The sequence below is a fragment of the Anolis sagrei genome, chromosome 1 (genome assembly GCF_037176765.1).
Source record: "Anolis sagrei isolate rAnoSag1 chromosome 1, rAnoSag1.mat, whole genome shotgun sequence".
NCBI lineage: Eukaryota > Metazoa > Chordata > Lepidosauria > Squamata > Dactyloidae > Anolis > Anolis sagrei.
This window is the reverse complement of record NC_090021.1, coordinates 23,714,213-23,733,557: the sequence shown is the minus strand read 5'-3', so window position 1 is coordinate 23,733,557 and position 19,345 is coordinate 23,714,213. Positions and strand designations below refer to the sequence as shown.

Genomic DNA, 19,345 nt, shown 5'->3' with positions numbered 1-19,345 from the left:
CAAAGCTTCCCTGTGAGCCATTCGCGTTCAGGCATATTTGGCTGTATCCAGTATGCGTATGCAGTTTTCAACAGTTAAATTGAAATAAGCAAAATAAAAAAACAAACAAAAACCAGTTGGCCTCAACGTACTGTAGAGCTGGGTGTGGTCATAAGGTAATAAACCTATTTAATGTCTTTTACAGATTGTATGGGGCATTGTGAAAACCTTCCAGACAATCGACCATCTCACAGTTCTTTCAAATCTTAGGCCTTGGTTCTTCTGCACCAAAGGTAATTCATTTCTGCTATTTAACAGTATGTCATATTAGCATCCTTTGCTGTGTTTCTGGCATGTGAAAGAATTATTTGCTCTGCAACAAAGATGCAGAATACTGTTTCAGTTCAGTCTGGCCTAGAAAATTTCAACTCCCCAGGAAAAACAAATTGTTGTATGAGATCTCTATATTTTTTTACTCATTACTTTATTGCTGAATGTGGGTATTTTGCCACTCTGGCAATACTGTGGCAGGTTATTTTTTTCCATATCAGGAGCGACTTGAGAAACTGTAAGTAACTTCTGATGTGAGAGAATTGGTCGTCTGCAAGGACGTTGACCAGGAGACGCCTGGATATTTTAATGTTTTACCATCCTTGTGGGAGGCTTCTCTCATGTCCCCGCACGGGGAGCTGGAGCTGACAGAGGGAGCTCATCTGCTCTCTCCCCGGATTCAAACTGCTGACCTGTCAGTCTTCACTCCTGCCAGCACAAGGGTGTGTAACTCATTGCGCCACCGGGGTCTCCTCTGTGGCAGGTTGTGATTCTGTTGCAACAAAAAGTGTGTCTTTCACTGAAGCAGAGTCTCTCTCTTTGCTGATGAGACAGTGGATGGTGTAATCAGCTAAATGAAATTAAATGCTGACCAAACGCCAACATAATCCAAGTTCTGCATCAGGAAACTCTTAATTCTCTGTGGTGACTATGGGACACAAATTGAGCTCATGGTCATATTTGCCCAGTTTTTGGTATTTTTTTTGTTTTTGTTTTCTGTACTGAAAAAAAGTATCTTATTTCTGCCTTTGAAAAAATTATCTTTTTCATATTGGGGTAAAAAACATTTCAAGCAACACGTGGATTTTGAAAGAATAGGATGTTTCAAGATATTAGTAATCAGCATTGTGTATACTTTAATTTTTTTATTTTAAAAGCTCGCAACATGTCAGATTGGCAGACTAGACAGGATATGAATGCAGTAAACAATCAACCCTGATAGAAAGTGAGAAATGCCTGTGGTTCCTTGCTACTATTACAATTATTAGCACAGTGACTTCATAGGACATGCTTTCAAAACTGTAATATTAAAAGCCTAGTTTTGGCTGCTCTGTTTTGTGTCTCTTCTTCAGCAATAACAAAATCCTGGATGAGTTAGAGATAGCATTGGGTTGTTGTGAGTTTTCCAAGCTGTCTGGCCATTTTCCAGAAGCATTACTTCCTGACATTTCACCCACATCTATTTCAGGCATCCCCAGAGGTTGTGAGGTGTGTTGGAAACTAGGCAAGTGAGGTTTATATATCCAGTGAGGCCCTGGATTGGATTTAAATAGCTAGATGTTAATAATTTGCACCAAAATTTAGCTGGCTCTTAAAATGTATGCCCTCATCTCGTAATGCTATCTCTGTGTTGTCGAAGGCTTTCATGGCTGGAATCACTGGATTGCTGTGAGTTTTCCAGGCTGTATGGCCATGCTCCAGAAGCATTCTCTCCTGACATTTCATCCATATCTGATGAGCTCCCTCTATCTGCTCCAGCTCCTCATGTGGGGACATGAGGGAAGCCTCCCACAAGGATGATAAAACATCAAATCATCCGGGCGTCCCCTGGGCAACGTCCTTGCAGATGGCCAATTCTCTCACACCAGAAGCAACTTGTAGTTTCTCAGGTTGCTCCTGACACGACAAAAAAAAATCCATTATCTATGGCCAGTATCCTCAGAGGTCTGTTGGAAACTAGGCAAGTGGGGTTTATATATCTGTGGAATTGCCCAGGGTGGGAAAGAGAACTCTTCTCTGAGGCAAGTGTGAATGTTACAGTTGATCATCTCGATTAGCACTGAATAGCCTTGCAGCTTCAAAGCTTGGCTGCTTCCTGCCCAGGGGAATCTTATGTTTGGAGGTGATTAACTGGCCCTGATTGTTTCCTGCCTGGAATTTCCCTGTTTTCTGAGTGTTGTTTTTTATTTACTGTCCTGATTTTAGAGTTTTTAAAATAGTGGTATCCAGATTATGTTCTTTTTTGTGGTTACCTCCTTTCTGTTGAAATTGTCCACATGTGTGTGGATTTCAGTGGCTTCTCTGTGTAGTCTGACATGATAGTTGTGAGAGTAGTCCAGCATTTCTGTGTTCTCAGATAATATTCTGTGTCCACGTTAGTTCATGAGGTGCTCTGCTATGGTTCACTTCTCAGGCTGAATTAGTCCTTGATTCATGTTTGGGCATTGCTGCATTTGGTGGTCCCTATGTAGACTTATAGTCTGCATAGTATACAGTAGACTGGAAAGGTGGAGGGATGCCTCTTGTCCTTTGCTGAACATAGTTTATTGAATTTTCTTAGTGGGTCTGTTGATACTTTGTAGGTCGTGTTTCTTCATCAGCTTCCCTATATGGCCAGTGGTTACCTTGATGTATGTATGGTAAAAACACTTTTCCTCTGGGTAGATTTTTGTCTTTACTTTCATGGCTTGTTCTTGGTCTTGTCTGTTTGAGGCAAGTGTGAATGTTCCAATTGGCCACACTGATTAGCATTGAATGGCTTTGCAGCTTCAAGGCCTGGCTGATTGCCTCAAACAGACAAGAGTTCTTTCTCCCACCCTGGACATTCCTCACTTGCCTAGTTTCCAACAGACCTCACAAACCCTGAGAATGCCTACCACAGATGCAGGCGAAACATCAGGAGAAAATGTTTCTGGACCATGGCCATACTGCCTGGAAAATTCACAGCAACCCAGTGATTCCAGCCATGAAAGCATTCAACAACACAGAGATAGTATTGCAAGGGTGTTTCTCAATGAGGGCATACATTTTAAAAGCCAGTTAAATGTATGTGCAAATTAATAACATTCAACTATTTGTATTGTTGAAGGCTTTCAACCTCACAACCTCTGAAGATGCCTGCCATAGATGCAGGCAAAATGTCAGGAGAGAATGCTTCTGGAACATGGCCAGACAGCCCGAAAAACCTGCAACAATCCAGCTATTTAAATCCAATCCAGAACCAATCCAGAACCGTGTGAGTGTTAATGATGTGCAGTTGTAAAAATAAGCAATCTGGTGAAAAGCATTTGTTAAACAAAAAATAACATACAACACACAGTCAATAGTTGAAAGTTTTATTCATATAAAATTAATTATTAACATAAAAGATTGCATCTTAAAAAAAAAGATCTGCAGTTATTTACAGCAGTATTGCACAAGTAAAGTGGCAATTACCCTGTCAAATTTTCATCAGTGCAAAACACAAGTAAGCCAGGGAAACTGCAATAAAAATGCTACATATGCTGGGTTCTATGAAGTAACATTAGTGATTAATCAGGAAGGATCAGTGCTACGTGGAAGTTTGTACCTGATAAGGCGCTGCCGTACAGTAACAAAGTGGCCTTTTTCAACCAGGGTGCAAAATTTCAGTCTTCCCACCTTTAAACCTTTAGTAGTTCTCAAATCACCTGCAGGTACTTCTTTTGTTCATGAGGTAACAGCCATTTCCCAAGCCTCAGAAACTGAGGTCAAGGAACCAGGTCTTAAATAGCCCTTACTTACGGCAAGCAGGATTGAAGGAAGAAACAGAAGCACCGTATAAATTTGAACCAGCACCAAATCACGTTTCAACTAATCTATGGTGGTGGTGATGTTTTTCTGTCGACTAATGCAAGTGACTTTTCAGGGTACATTGATCTGTTATTAAAGACTGACGAGTTCAGAGCACTGCATGTTGGTTAAGTAAAATGTTTGTTCTAAGCCCCACAGCATTAAGGTAAAGGTTTTCCCTTGACATTAAGTCTAAGCGTGTCCGACTCTGGGGGGTGGTGCTCATCTCCATTTCTAAACCAAAGAGCTGGTGTTGTCCATAGACACTTCCAAGGTAATGTGGCCAGCATGACTTCATGCCGAACCAGTACCTATTGATCTCACATTTCCATGGGCAAGATGGATGGATGGCATCCTTGAAGTGACTGGACTGACCTTGAAGGAGCTGGTGGTGGTGACGGCTGACAGGGAGCTCTGGCGTGGGCTGGTCCATGAGGTCACGAAGAGTCAGAGACGACTGAACGAATGAACAACAAGGTTGGCAAAAGATGGGGCTAACAGTGGGAGCTCACCTTGCTCTCCGGATTCGAACCTGCAACCTTTTGATCAACAAGTTCAGCAGCACAGTGATTTAACCCGCTGCATCACCAGAGGTTGTATAGGAGCCCTCGGTGGTGCAGTGCGTTAAACTGCTGAGCTGCTGAACTTGCTTACTGAAAGGTCACAGGTTCGAATCCAGGGAGTGGCATGAGCTCCCGCTGTTAGCCCCAGCTTTTGCCAACCTATCAGTTCGAAAACATCGAAATGTGAATAGATCAATAGGTACCACTCTGGCGGGAAGGTACAGCGTTCCATGAAGCCATGCAGGCCACATGGCCTTGGAGGTGTCTATGGACAATGCTGGCTCTTCGGCTTAGAAATTGAGATGAGCACCAACCCTCACAGTTAGACACAACTGGACTTAATGTCAGGGGAATCATTTACCTTTACTAGGTTGGCAGAGGCTGGGGCTAACAGTGGGAGCTCACCCTGCTCACCAGATTCTAACCACCAACCTTTTGGTCAGTAAGTTCAGCAGCTCAGCAGTTCAACCCACTGTGCCACCAGGGGGTCCCTCCCACAGCATTACTTGGAAGGAATTAATATTCAGAGCTGCTAAGGCAGTGGTTCTCAACCTGTGAGTCCCCGGGTTTTTTGGCCTACAACTCCCAGAAATCCCAACCAGTTTACCAGCTGTTAGGATTTCTGGGAGTTGAAGGCCAAAACATCTCAGGACCCATAAGTTGAGAACCATGGTCCTAAGGCAATACCAAACGTGGTCCTTGACCACATGCAGTTATTTCCCCAAAGACAGATTTGAACTCGATCCCTATCTTCGTATTTGAACACTTTGAAAAAAAGATAGGGAAGGCAGCAACAGAGATGTGAAGAAACGAAGAGTTTTAAACAATGATCTAAAACAGCATCCGCTATCACAAACTAGTAGACAGTGCTCTAAACTGATCAATCACTATTTCCATATATACGAAGTAAAATTCAAAGGGGGAAAAAAGGAATTTACAAGAACTTAAATAAGCAGAAAATAAATATACACAATTTCTACAAGTTACAGCATGATGAAACAGTAGAGTGCATTAATTACAAAGAAGAGAAGTCTACAGTATTTAACAAGGTAAATTCTACAAAAAAAGGGGGTTTAGAGAAATGTACTTCCGCTATACAAAAATCTTACATGATGTAGTTAGAAAAGAGGGAACATTGCACACAGGTAACATTTGGCTCAGATGAGAAGAACAACTGCTCTAAATCTAATAAATATTCAAATATTTACAATCATTGGAAGAAATAAAAAAGCATAGAAAGTTTCAGTTTTGAAGCCATTTTCTCTACAAAGAAATTGGAATCTGATTTCTCTGCAACCAAAGACAGTTCTTCATAAAATGTTTTCCAAGCTGTACGGCCCTGTTCCAGAAGCATTCTCTCCTGATGTTTCACCCACATCTATGGCAGGCATCCTCAGAGATTGTGAGGTCTGTTGGAAACTAGGAAAATTGGTTTTATGTATCTGTGGAAAGTCAAGGGTGGGAGAAAGAACTCTTGTCTGTTGGAGGTAGGTGATAATGTTTCAATTCAAAGTCAGCCATAAAAGAGCACCTGATGAACCAACCTGGACACAACATATTATTTGAGAACACAGAAATGTGGACCACTCTTAACAGCTAAAATGTCAGGTTACACAGAGAAGCCATTGAAATCTACAAACGTGTGGACAATTTCAATAGAAAGGAAGAAACTATGAAAATAAGACAAAATCTAGCTTCTTTCTCCCAGTCTGGACATTCCCAAATATATAAACCCCATTTTCCTAGTTTCCAACAGACCTCACAACCTCTGAGGATGCTTGACATAGATGCAGGTGAAATGTCAGGAGAGAATGCTTCTGGAACAGGGCCTTACAGCCGGAAAACTCACAACAAACCAGTGATTCTGGCCGTGAAAATCTATGACAATACATCTTCATAAAACGTTTGGCAGGAGTTTTCTTGTAAAGTATCTCTAGAAAAATTAAAAAGAATTCCCTACATGACAAGATTAGATATACGAATAGATACAAAGGTTATTAAAACCCACAAGTCTTATCAAAGGACACCGTGGGGTTATTTATCCAAGGCACAAACCTGCACCAAACTGTGAAACCTCCCCCCCCCCCAAAAAAAAACCAAAAACAAAACAGGGACTTAAATTTTTTTTAGCATTTTAAGATTATTTGTTAAAGAATAAGGTGTGTTAATTTCTTGAAATACAAGAGAGCTTGGGTTTGGGCCACACAGTGCCAATATCATGCCCTTCACTGTTTATGTTATAATTCACAGAATTTTTTAAAAATACTTCTTCAGCTTTCAATAAGTTTGCCTGAAGCCATGGCAGCAAGCGAACTGCTCATCCATGCTAAGGGTTAGCACATATATGTATGTGTACACATCTCAAGGCACTGGGCCAGCCAAGCCTTATTTTTGGGGAGAGGGGAGAAAACGTTTAGGGAAAATAACTATAATACATCTTTCCTCCATGGAGTCTTGACAGTCTTACAACTCCATCACACTAGAGAATGAACCCACTTTAAATCTGCTTCCTGCTTCCTGCAGAATTCTGGGGTTTGCAGTTTAGTGAGGCTGTTAAAAGCTCCCCCCTAAACTACAAATCTCATAATTCTGCAGGAGGCAGGAACCAGATCTAAAGTGGATTCATTCTCTAGTGTGATGAGGTGCTCGCTATACCTTTCCAGAACAGCACTTCATTCTCCTCAGCCCATGCTCTGCACAGATAAGAAGCCAATGAAAAAGCCAGGTTACCCCAAAGAATCATAACATCACAGAGTTGAAAAGGACCACAAGGGCCTTCCAGTCCAACAGCATCTGTACAAAAGAAAAGGGCAGTCCTCCAGCTTCAGTTACAGGCAGGAGTCCCTTTCAATCCTTCCTACTGTGATAATACTAGACAATAATAGAATATTACACTAAGAGAAGTTGAAGTCAGAGTGCTCCAAATGCAGAAGCCTTGGCAAAAAAAATCACTCTAATTCGAAATTGCACTTTGATTAGTTGTGCAAGTTGTCACCTGGTCACAAATAGCATGCTAACAAGCATCTTGTTGGGTGAGTCAGGTAACCAACATGACCCAATATGGCCTCAAAGAGATTCTCTAATATTTGCACTGGAAATCCCAGGGTGCCAATCCAAGTTTACTTGCAAATTTCCAACTAGAAAGGGCAAATTTATCTTTCATTGTTAGATACTGAAATTTTGTAGTTCAAATTTGGAGGCTTTCTATGCAGCCCACCATCTTGTGGCCACCTCAATTACAGTAGAGTCTTGCTTATCCAACCTCCGCTCATCCAATGTTCTGTATTATCCAACACAGTCTGCCTCCCACCTGGAGTAATGTCCAAGGTGAGAGAAAGGAAGAACCCTTGTCTGTTTTGGTGCTAAATACAGTAATTTGTACATAACGTTACCATGTATTGAATTGTTTTTTTCTGTCGATTTGTTGTAAAACATGATGTTTTGGTGCTTAATTTGTAAAATCATAATCTTATTTGACGTTTAATAGGCTTTTCCTCAATCCCTCCTTATTATCCAACATTTTTGTTAATCCAACACTGCCAGCCCATTTATGTTGGATAAGCAAGACTCTACTGTATCATGTAAACACTATTTCTGTTTAAAATACTTTCCCAAAAACCATTCTGATTTATTCATCCTCACTTATGGAGGCAGAATAGAACACTGTATTGCTGTATTATACTGTATTCACTTGCCACGAGAAGTCCCTATTGCACAATATCAATTTGAGCAATATTGTTTTGGCTGCGAAAACCCCTTTTCTTGCCTTTTTCAATTAACCAGTCTTTTGTGAACAAGAAGCAAATATACAGGCCAAATTCCTTTTAGCAATACTTCTGCTTGAAATTAAAGAAACAAAACAAATTTTGGAGGAAAAAAATAGGAAGTTGTTAACCAAAGCTAAGAAAAGGAGATGAAAACAATATTCCTCCAAAGCTATCAAGGTCATATTTGTGTTGGTGCACTGTAATCATTTAAGCTTCCAGGGGAACTATCTCCCCAATGTGTTTAAAGTAATATAACCAATGCTTCCCTGCTGGGTCTGGAACAAGAATCACAAGAGGAAATTGGTTTTGCAATAGTTGAGACCACCTCTGCATGCAGAACTTAGGCGGAGGTAAATGTATCTCCAAAAGTCTGGGAAAGTTATGCTTGGGCCAGAATTTCCCAGCCAACATGGCCTTTGGCCATACGCTTGAGAGATTCTGGGACCCATGCCCCCCAATACTTTTCCAAAGATGATCAATGCTTAGCACCTGTCTATAAACCAGGGTGCTGAAGGGAATGTATCTTTTCTTTTTTGTCTCGATGAGATGGTCAGCTAGACACAAAAGCATTGATTCTGGGCAACTCAAAGATGCATAAACATTTCTCATGCTCAGATGTTTCTTCTAATCTCCCTCCCTAAACTGGCAGAAAAATGGTCCACTTGTCCCTGGCAGGTCCTGGAGGCCAGCATATATATCAGTCATAGGGATATTTTGACTCTCCAGGTGTTTTGGACTTCAACTCCCACAATTCCTAACAGCTGGGAGAACTCATAACTGTGAGAGCTGTTCAGCAGTGGAACTCTCTGCCCTGGAGTGTGGTAGAGGCTCCTTCTTTGGAGGCTTTTAAGCAGAGGCTGGATGGCCATCTGTCGGGGATGCTTTGAATGTGATATTCCTGCATCTTGGCAGGGGGTTGGACTGGATGGCCCACAAAGTCTCTTCCAACTATGATTCTATGAAAGAGTTAAAAGTCCAAAACACCTGGAGAGTCAAACTTTGTCCATGCCTGATATATATTATGATATGGAGATGGTGCAATACTGTGTAACTCTGAAAACTATATACTGTTTTTCACTGAATCTAAGGCACCATCAAATGTAGGGCACACACTGTTTTTGAAGCCCTTTAAATTGAAAAAAGTGCACCTTAGACTCGACGAAATATCGTAATAGTTCTCTGAATCACTTCTGAACAGCTTAAAGGCGGCCGGGGGGGACGGGGACATCTGCTTTTCAAAACTGACATCGTTTTCAGTGGTGTGGGTGAAACCAGAAATAGATTTGGAAATTGTTTCCTATACAATTAGAATGAACCACTGTTGTATGCAGTCTCTCCCTCATGATCAATGGACAGGAAAACATGACATGGGCAGAGCACAATAAGGGGCACTTCAATGCACAGAAACTTTGAAATGAATAAACACTTCCAGGAAGCTCCTTTTAAAGCTTCTCCCATTCAAAACTTTTTTAAAAAAATCAATAATGAACCATTTTACCATAATGTGGTGCAGCACAGGTTAACGGCTTGTTTTTATGGTTTTCCTCTAATAGATTTTTCATTTCTGCCCCTCCGCTCCCCAAAAGAATAATCAATTACATTAGCTTTTGCTACAATCCATGTGTGACATTTGGGAAAGTTCATTTTTGGACTTGAATCCAAGAACCTCCATGGTGGCTTGAGAAATTCTGGAAACTATAACCTAAATCAATATTTTCTAAGTTCTGATCTTTTTCCTCATTCCTGTATTACTGGCAGAGAAAGGAGACGGGACTGGAAATCATCTACATGGGGATCCTTCTCCATTTAATTATAACGGCTCATTTGAAAAGGACAGGAAAGACATTTGAGGAAAGCTTAGTATACTGTACTCAGTCTTTTTGGTAGGAAGTCTAAACTTTCTGTGCATTCTTATTTACTGCATCCCAATCCAGTTAGTTCAAGAATCCCCAATCCTTACCTCTCCCTTCTATCTGGCTTGCAAAAACAAACTGCAGGAAAAGGGATCCCACCTAAACAATAAGAAGAACTTTCTGACAGCAAGAACAGTTTGACAGTGGACTATGCTGTCCTGGAGCATGGTGGAGTCCCCTTTTCTGTAGGTTTTTAAGAAGAGGCTGCATGGCCATCAGTTGGGAGTGCTTTGACTGTGTGTTCCTGTGAGGCAGAATGGGGTTAGAGTGAATGGCCCTTGTGGTCTCTTCCAACTCTAGGATTATTTGCTTATTTAATTTCTTAAGCTCATATAATTCACCTGTTTGCAGTGAGTTAGCCTTGGTTTAAAATGCTGCTTTTTTCTCAGTTTAGCACATAAACAAATAGTCTTGATTTCCCTAAATACTGTTTAAGGGCCTACATCAAGCAGGCAGATTGTAACACACTGTCTGCACAGTACTGTGTCCTTCCTTATCCCTTGGAGTCCTGCTACTATTTGGAGAAGTGGAGATGAAACAGGAGATGAAGCAACAGCTCATCTCTCTGCTCAAGGAGAGGTAGATATGAGGATGCACTCATGGATGGAGTGCAACCTTCTTTTAGTTCCCCAATAACTGTCTCCACTCTTCTCCCCCCCCCCAAAAGTAAACACAGTGGCCTCTCATGGGGTTCAACAGAAGGTTGGGGGTTCCTAGAGGGAGAAAGCTCTTGAAGAAAATAGCCACACCCAAAAAGTAAATAACACTGTCATGTGTGTCCTGTTAATCCATACTGGGTAATGAGCCAATTACATATTCCACTCATGTGAAACTGGTGCTCTCAAACCGGGAAAATAATCATCTTAAGATTTATCAACTGGAAGATTTTGCCCTTGGCTTAGTCTTTTGGCATTTTGACTCTGATCAAATTGAACACTGTGCTGTTGTTGACTCCAAACTCACACAGCGAGTCAGTAGTCCGTATACATTCCACATTATGGTTGTGAGGTCATCTTATCTCTTTTGCAAACTTTCAGGAAAAAAGGCAGGAAAAAATAATATAATCCAGAATGGTTAAAAAGCAAAGACACGAAAACAGGATTTCAAGAACAGTAAAGGAAGAGCAGAGTGAAGATCAAAACAGTGCCTGGAATTATGCAGTAGGACCCTGTTGCTGTAACAACATGGGGCAATATTGCACAGATGTAGGAACTGCTTTCATCCACATGCAATGACTTATTGCTACATTGCTCCCCCATCTTCCCCACCTCAGGATATGTTACAGAATATACATGTTTTGTCTATACAAAGAATGTAAGAAGACAATTGTAAAAGGCAACCTGGTGTCATTATTTGGACCATTAAATCTTTCACAGTTTAATCTCAACTTTCAAAGCAAATTCAAGATATCTCCTTCTGGGCTGCAAGAGGCAGAAGTTTTATACAATGGGAAATCCAATCCGGTGCTTACACAGCAGACGCTTGTTCCATTTTCGCAAGCCTTTTCTGTGCGTAAGTCATGCAGGGGCAGCAGTAGAATTTTATTTATTTTCGGAGTTGACACAAGGATCAGTTCAAACCTTTCCGTCTTGCCCTTGGTGACCATGCACTCTTGTGGAGGTAAATACTCCGGAAGGAATGGAGGATCTGTCACCAGAGTCTTGCCTTTCACTGTTGGAAAGAATTTTCTTTTAAAAGCTATACAGTAAATCCTCAATATAAAATCAAGGCAGCTTCACAAAGTAGCTGGCTCAGTCAATTCCTCTGCAGGTTTTAAGAACAGTCTAAAAATTGATCTGTTTTCTTGAAAGCTTTAAGTTGCGTTGTTTTCAAAATGTTCCAACGACAAAATGTCAGCTTCCTTCGCACATGAATTCCCATTTCCAAAAAGTAGTCCTTCTCCAAAAATCCATCAAGTTCTGTTTACAAGAAACTTCCATTTTAAAAACCTGCTTTAAAAAAAGGAAAGGTCCAAATGCCAAGTTTCAGAGTCCTTTTTTCACTCTGTCCTGAAAGTCCCTTAAAATCAGGAAGGGTCTGTTAAATGTATCCAGAGACACAATTCACGGTTGCTGCTCCTGAAAATGAGTAAAGAATCCCAGCAGCCTCTTGAAGCATTAGTCACTGCATTCTCCAAATGAAGCGGACAATGTAATGTAACAGGCGCAAAATTATGATCTGATGGTTTACTGCTTGGTAATCCAAGAAACCCTGTAAGAGGAAATGAGAGGTTATTTTAACTCGTGAAACCTTCCGGTCTGACAGCAATAATTACCAAATTTATTGGAATAACTGTGCCAGCACATAAGCATGTATAGTATAAAACTGCAACAGCTGCACCAAATAATGTACAGTAGCATTGTTACGCTGGCAGTGCAGCATAGGGGGTCATGTTGCATCGATTACACACTGAGTTCGTAACACAAATTGCAGCTACCTCTAAAGGTGGTACCAAACACCTGGCCACAAAACAGTTTGTGGGTTGCAATCCTATCCTGTTTGGATATCAGCCGGCATGCCAATGCCTTAAATCAAGGAACAATTTTCTAAGATCTAAGAGGTACAGAAATATCTCAGCAAGTGTGAGTCCAAAAGTGGCAGGCTAAACCTCGGAACCCCAATCCATGGCTGATACCAAATGAGAGACTCCCTTCTAGGCACACAGAAGACTGGGCAACTTGGAAGGTGCTCAACAGACTGTGCTCTGATACCACAAGATGCAGATCCAACCTTGAGAAATGGGGCCACAAAGGAGTCCACAACATGTGAGTGTGGAGAAGAGCAAACCACAGACCACCTATCACAATGCAACCTGAGCCCTGCCACATGCACAATGGGGGACCTTCTTATAGCAACACCAGAGGCACTCCAAGTGGCCAGCTACTGGTCAAAAGACATTTAGTAGAATGCCAAGTTTTTAAACTTTATGATTTCTTTAAAACATTACAACTGCACCCTTGGTTCACTCCTGATACAATAAATAAAATCACAAACCAGTTTGTGTGCTGCAATCCTATCATAACAACGGATGTTTTATATTTGGACAATACAGCATATGTAAGCTATAGACACACAAAAACAAAACTTTAACAAAATTGGGAAGTCATTAAAGATTGTGGTGAAGATTAGCTTCTGTCTCTAAATAGATGATTGCTAGATAGCTTTGTGTTGTTTCCCTTTCTTAAGGAAAAAGAAAAAAATCACCAAGAAGATGTACTCTCTCAAAACCTTGAGTCTCCTTTTCCTTTCCAGTTATTCTTCCCCTAGCAGCAGGATTTCGTTTTTCTCAAAATATGACTGGATTGGATATGAGTGTAGCTCTGGCCAACTGCCCGCCTTCCACTTCAGCCCAAATAAAAACCACCACCCCACACTCCATTTGCACAGCTTTTTACTTCACTCTGCAACATCTACAACTACAAAAACAATGCAAATTGGATTATCTTGTATAAGTCTACAAAGAATATTTCTTGCTAAACTAGATAATAATAATAATAACATTTATGTTAACAACAACTATCTTTATTTATATCCCGCCATCATCTTCCCGAAGGGACTCAGATATCATGTATGAAGAAAACTTTTTACTGACTTAATCTAGTAATATCCATTTACCTAATTTTGGTAATCCGCTCTGAGTCGCCTCCGGGCTGATATGAGCGGGGTAGAAATAATGCAAATAAATAAATAATCCTTATAATACCCTGGTGGCACAGCGCTGAGCTGCTGAACTTGCTGATGGAAAGGTTGGTGGTTCGAATCCGGGAAGCAGGGTGAGCTGTTAGCCCCAGCTTCTGACAACGTAGCAGTTCGAAAACATGCAAATGTGAATAGATCAATTGATACCGCTTTGGCGGGAAGTAACAGCGCTCCATGCAGTCATAATAGCTGCATGACCTTGGAGGCGTCTGCAGACAACGCTGACTCGAATAGACTTAATGTCAAGGGGAAACCTTTACCCCAACCACACCTCCATATGCAGAGAAATCAACAATTGAAAAACAAGTTTCCGAACAGAAATTTCTCTGGCTCTTTGACTTAGAAATGGAGATGAGCACCACCCTCCCAGAGCCAAAAATGACTAGACTTAATGCCAGGAGAAACCTTTACCTTTTTATAATACTACTGTGAATCTCATACTGTAGAGATGTGTTTATTATAAAGTGTTTATTATACTGTGTTTAAACTGTATTTATGTTTTACATTGGTTGCCAGGGCCTAGCTGTGAGAGATAGGTTGCCATGGTGACAAGGCAGAAGAGGAGGTGGGCGGAGCTTAAGGAGAAAAAGGTTTGAAAGTGACAGTTAATTTTCAGTCAGGAGGAAGAGACCCTGAGAGAGAGCAGAGTCAAATAGGGACTCTGAGAGAGTAACTCAGTCAGGAGGATGAGACCCTGAGAGGAGGAGCAGAGTCAGATAGGACTCTGGAAAAGTAGTTTAGTCAGGAGGAAGAGACCCTGAGAAGAGGGCAGAGTCAGTTAGGGCTGTGGTGTGAAGCAGTATAGATTCAGTTAGTTCTTGGTATTTGTGAATATTTCTTCAGCAAGGGAGCTGAAGGTGAAACCTCGTTAGATTGCTTGAGTTAAAAAGAATCTAACGGAGGGGGTTTTAGGATCGCCAGTAGTGGAAGACTGGGGATCAGTGGTTTGATCCGGTATAGGACAAACAGTGTGATTATTCACAACAGGGAACACTGAAATAATAAAGCACTTCACTGAAGAAGGAGTTTATAAGATTGTAACATCTAAAGCCTGAATGTATCTCAACCAAGCCATATTGTAACCATCAAGCATATGCCAAGCTCAACATCTCAATATTGCAACAATACGCTCTGTTTAACAATAAACTTGTTCTCTTTGTTATTTTAAACCTGCCTCCTCCATTGATTTTACGTTCGGTGCATTTCACTCTACCAAAGTTACCTCACAACGCAATTAGGGATAAACAGAGACTTTAAGACCAGCGTCTCTAAACATATTGGTGGCAGTTTAATTTAATAGCAGTCTAGGAACTTTCTTATAGATTTTGGTGGTCCCATTTGGTGGGATTAACGCACGACTTTACTTTTTATTGGTGGCATTGATACGTCTTTACAATACCTCTGTCCTAAACACATCTTTTCACAAAGAGGAATGTGATACCAAGTCATATAGAAGAAAAGATAACACATTATCTTAACATTAAGTGAAACTATTTGTAAACACCCAGCAGATTATGAAAAAACTTCTTCATGGCATGATCTTTGCCTTCAAATCTCTTTTTCCAATTTCCATTCCATTTTCATCTTCAACCACTCATAATTACTGTGGTTAGCAACCAAAGTCACACAGATAGATATGCTCAAAGCAACAGCCTATCATGAAATCATATATAGGAAGGATGCCTATTCTGGGATGACTCCCAAATTCAGACTATGGGCACAGAAATGTATAAAGGACAGAGCCCGATAAAGCAAACATAAATGAATACAGATTGTGCAAACAGATCTCTCTAGTTCCCCCATGTTATATGTGGAGATGTTATGGCATTCTGTTTCTGGCTCAATGCAAAACCTGTTCTCATGAACAGACTCAGAAGTGGGGTAGGCAGATCAAAAGACAAACTGGTGAATTGGCACTACCTAAAAGAATCCTCCACCTAGTGCGACTGTGGAGCAGAACCGACTACTCCACATCTGTATGCTTGTCCGCAAGGCCTTGCCTCATGTACAGAGGAAGAATCATAGAATCATAGACTTGGAAGAGACCTCATGGGCCATCCAGTCCAACCCCCTGCCAAGAAGCAGGAAATCAAATTCAAAGCACCCCCACAACAGATGGCCATCCAGCCTCTGTTTAAAAGCTTCCAAAGAAGGAGTCTCCACCACACTCCAGGGCAGAGAGTTCCACTGCTGAACAGCTCTCACCGTTAGGAAGTTCTTCCTGATGTTCAGATGGAATCTCCTTTCTTGTAGTCTAAAGCCATTGCTCCATTGCGTCCTAGTCTCCAGGGAAGCAGAAAACAAGCTTGCTCCCTCCTCCCTATGACTTCCTCTCACATATTTATACATGGCTATCATGTCTCCTCTCAGCCTTCTCTTCTTCAGGCTAAACATGGCCAGCTATTTAAGCCGCTCGTCTCTCGCTTGCTGAGGTGTTCCTGCAAGTGTCTCTGTAGATCTTAGAAAACTTCAAGGCATTGACATGCTGGCAAGTTGTTTGGAGGCTACAGACAATGCAGTTGCTGTTGCCCGTTTTTGGTCAAAAGATATTTAGCTGCTTGTGCTTCTTCTATTTTTATCAGTTTTATACTAATTTATGCAATGCTTTTGATATGAAATAAATAAATGAAAAGCTCACTCCTTCTTCATCAAGGGAACCAAACTTGCCTACAGTAGTCTGGCTCATATTTCATTTCTGCATGCTGGTAACCAGAAGTAAAGAAATCCTTCTTCTCTGAGAACATTCAGACATTGCTAACACAGCGTCTGAAGCAATTGTCGCTAAATTTAATCTTGCTCCACACTGCTTAATTCACTGCCACTAAACTTAATGTGAGGTTTGTTATAAGAAACAAATGATATATAATTTATGAGATCTGGTAGAGCACACAGAAGAGGGAAAATAGAAGAAGCCAAAAACAAGATGGTATTCTCAGAGTATAATTGTGTCATTGTCTAAATTGTTGACTCTCAAAAAATGTTAAGAGATTCCCGAAGGATGAAATCTGGTAGCTATAATTTATCTGAGAAACCAGTGATTTGGTTTAGCTTGTGCCAAGAACCTAAATAAAGCTATAGGCAATCTGCGCCAGAGTTAATGAACTAGTGAACCTCTAAATTATTCTCAAGTGACTCCACCTGTGTAAACACCCAATGGTTCAAGTTTGGGTATAAATATATGCAGGCAGATATATTGGGGGGGGGGGGCACACAGCCATGTAACATGAAACATGGCAGGCACATATTAATAAGCTGACTGTGGCTCAACCTTAGGCAAGTCTCCAATGCTAAAGGAAAATAGGTGCTCAATTAGATACACATACTATTTTGTTTTAATTTTCTGATTTGGAGAACATACTACATTTCAATGTAATGCAATGTTCTACACAGGTACCCAAAGATGCCATGGGTGTTTGAGAAGCCATATGTGTTGATACACAAGAAAAAGAAACACAATAAAATAATCAACAAATAATAAAACACTAAAATCCCATTTAAAAACATTTGTTAAACAATCAAGCAATAGAGTTAACAATCTGGAAAATGATTAGAACAATGTCTGTGCAAATAGTTCAGAAGGATAGCTGTGTTGCAAACAAAGACAAATACTGTGATAACTTAAAACGATCAAGCAGGGAGGTTTGAAATGGTTGAACAGAAGCTCTCTGAGGCTTTAGGTGCTCTTACTGCCTATTTCAGGAAAAACAGCTGATTCCTAACCCATCTAAAACACAGACATGTGCTTTTCATCTTAAGAACAGACAAGCATCTCAAGCTCTGAGGATTACCTGGGAAGGAATCCCACTGGAGCATTGAAGCACACCTAAATACCCGGGAGTCACTATGACTTACCGTGCTCTGACTTGCAAGAAGCACTGCTTGAATATCAAGCAAAAAGTGGGTGCTAGAAACAATATTGTACAAAAGCTGACTGGCACAACCTGGGGATCACAACCAGACATAGTGAAGACATCTGTCCTTGCACTTGGCTACTCTGCTGCTCAATACACATGCCCAGTGTGGAACACATCTCACCACATTAAAACAGTGGATGTAGCTCTTAATGAGACAAGCCACATTATCGCAGGATGTCTACGCCCTATACCACTGGAGTAATTATACTGTTTAGCCGGTATTGCACTACCTGACATCTAGTAATGAAAGGACCAAGGCAGTCACATATCTGGCCCATCCCCTGTTCAGATATCAGCCAGCACACCAACGCCTTGAATTAAGAAATAGTTTTCTAAGATCTACAGAGATACTTGCAGGGACACTTCAGCAAGCAAGAGTCCAAAACTGGCAGGCTAAAAATCTGAAACCTCAACCCATGGCTGATACCGGATGAGAGACTCCCTTGCTGGACACAGAAAACTGGGTGACTTGGAAGATGCTGATCAGACTGTGCTCTGGCACCACGAGATGAAGAACCAACCTTAAGAAATGAGGACACAAAGTGGAGTCCACAGCACACGGGTGCAGAGAAGAGCAAGCCACAGACCACTTACTGCAATACAGCCTGAGCCCTGCCACAGCTACTGGTCAAAGGATATTTGTTTGTTTTTAAATAACATTACAACTGTACCCTCGGCTCAATAAATAAATACTTAAAACTTCTTGATTGCAGCTTGTACTTTTGTGAACCAAACTCACACCAACAGGTATCAGAGAATATCTGGTAAGCTTTAAAACACCAGAAACCTTTTTAATGTGTTTCAACATATTCTTCTGTAGCATTTTTCTAGACTTTGTTTCAAGATGGAAAAAGCTTGGAAGAGATGGATTTCATCAGGTAGGCTCAAAGAGTTAACATGCCACAAGACATTTCCCTTCAGTTCAAGCAAAGGTTCGGTTACACACAGAACACTGTTGACATTTCCAGAGACCAAACCAGGGAAGGACAGAAACAGCTGGTAAAATCTTTTTCTGGCCAAGTCCTCACCCAATTCACCTGACAGAAAGGATTTGCGATAAGGCTGCAAAGGCTTCCCCTCCATCCCTACACAACAAGATGGGAGGAAATCAGCTTCATGCCTACAATTCCTGTAAAGGCAGTCAAACAACAGCTTGCGATTTTATCTTAGATGTACAGGATTGTTCCAAAATTAGCATTTCATACATTTATTTTCAAAACCATAGAGAGTTTATTTAAACCTGTGAGGAAAAGAATGACTGCATTGCTTTTCAAGGCAAGCCTAACCAGGGTATCAAAGCCTACTGAAAGTTTGAATAGGAATGATAGTCCAATATAGAAAAGCTACAAAAGATGACAGCAGTACAAAAGATTCTGTTGTCACCAAACACTATGGTCACTTAATAAGGTATACATAAAACACCAAAAGAATAATCTACAATCCAATTCATCCATGAGGGAAGAAAGCCTCTACAAAGTACAGGAGGGAACAGGGTGCTGCATAACAACCAATCCATATAATACCTTCTCAAGCAAAAGGAAGATTCATACAAATATGCAAACACACCTACTATAGCAACTCTTTTGTACCTAAGCAAATCTGGCTCTAATCAAAGCCTACTTGAGAACCATTTGCATGATCTGTTGAAA

At 40.9% G+C, this 19,345-nt stretch overlaps 1 protein-coding gene and 1 long non-coding RNA gene across 5 annotated transcripts in view; one reads left to right on the top strand and one right to left on the bottom strand.

Annotated features, from left to right (window-relative positions):
* Positions 1-19,345, top strand: part of LOC137096008 (uncharacterized) — a 259,018-nt gene that overhangs the window by 220,937 nt on the left and 18,736 nt on the right. For all 3 annotated transcript variants that reach the window (XR_010909126.1, XR_010909124.1, XR_010909125.1), the window contains exon 4: positions 185-272. This is a non-coding gene — a long non-coding RNA (uncharacterized lncRNA). The remainder of the gene's footprint in view (positions 1-184; positions 273-19,345) is intronic.
* The window catches only part of BCL2L11 (BCL2 like 11), a 44,810-nt gene continuing 37,569 nt past the window's right edge, over positions 12,105-19,345 (bottom strand). For both annotated transcript variants that reach the window (XM_060754479.2, XM_060754480.2), the window contains exon 4: positions 12,105-12,294. In XM_060754479.2, coding sequence (XP_060610462.2) covers positions 12,205-12,294 — 90 coding nt within the window. In that variant the 3' untranslated portion in view covers positions 12,105-12,204. The remainder of the gene's footprint in view (positions 12,295-19,345) is intronic.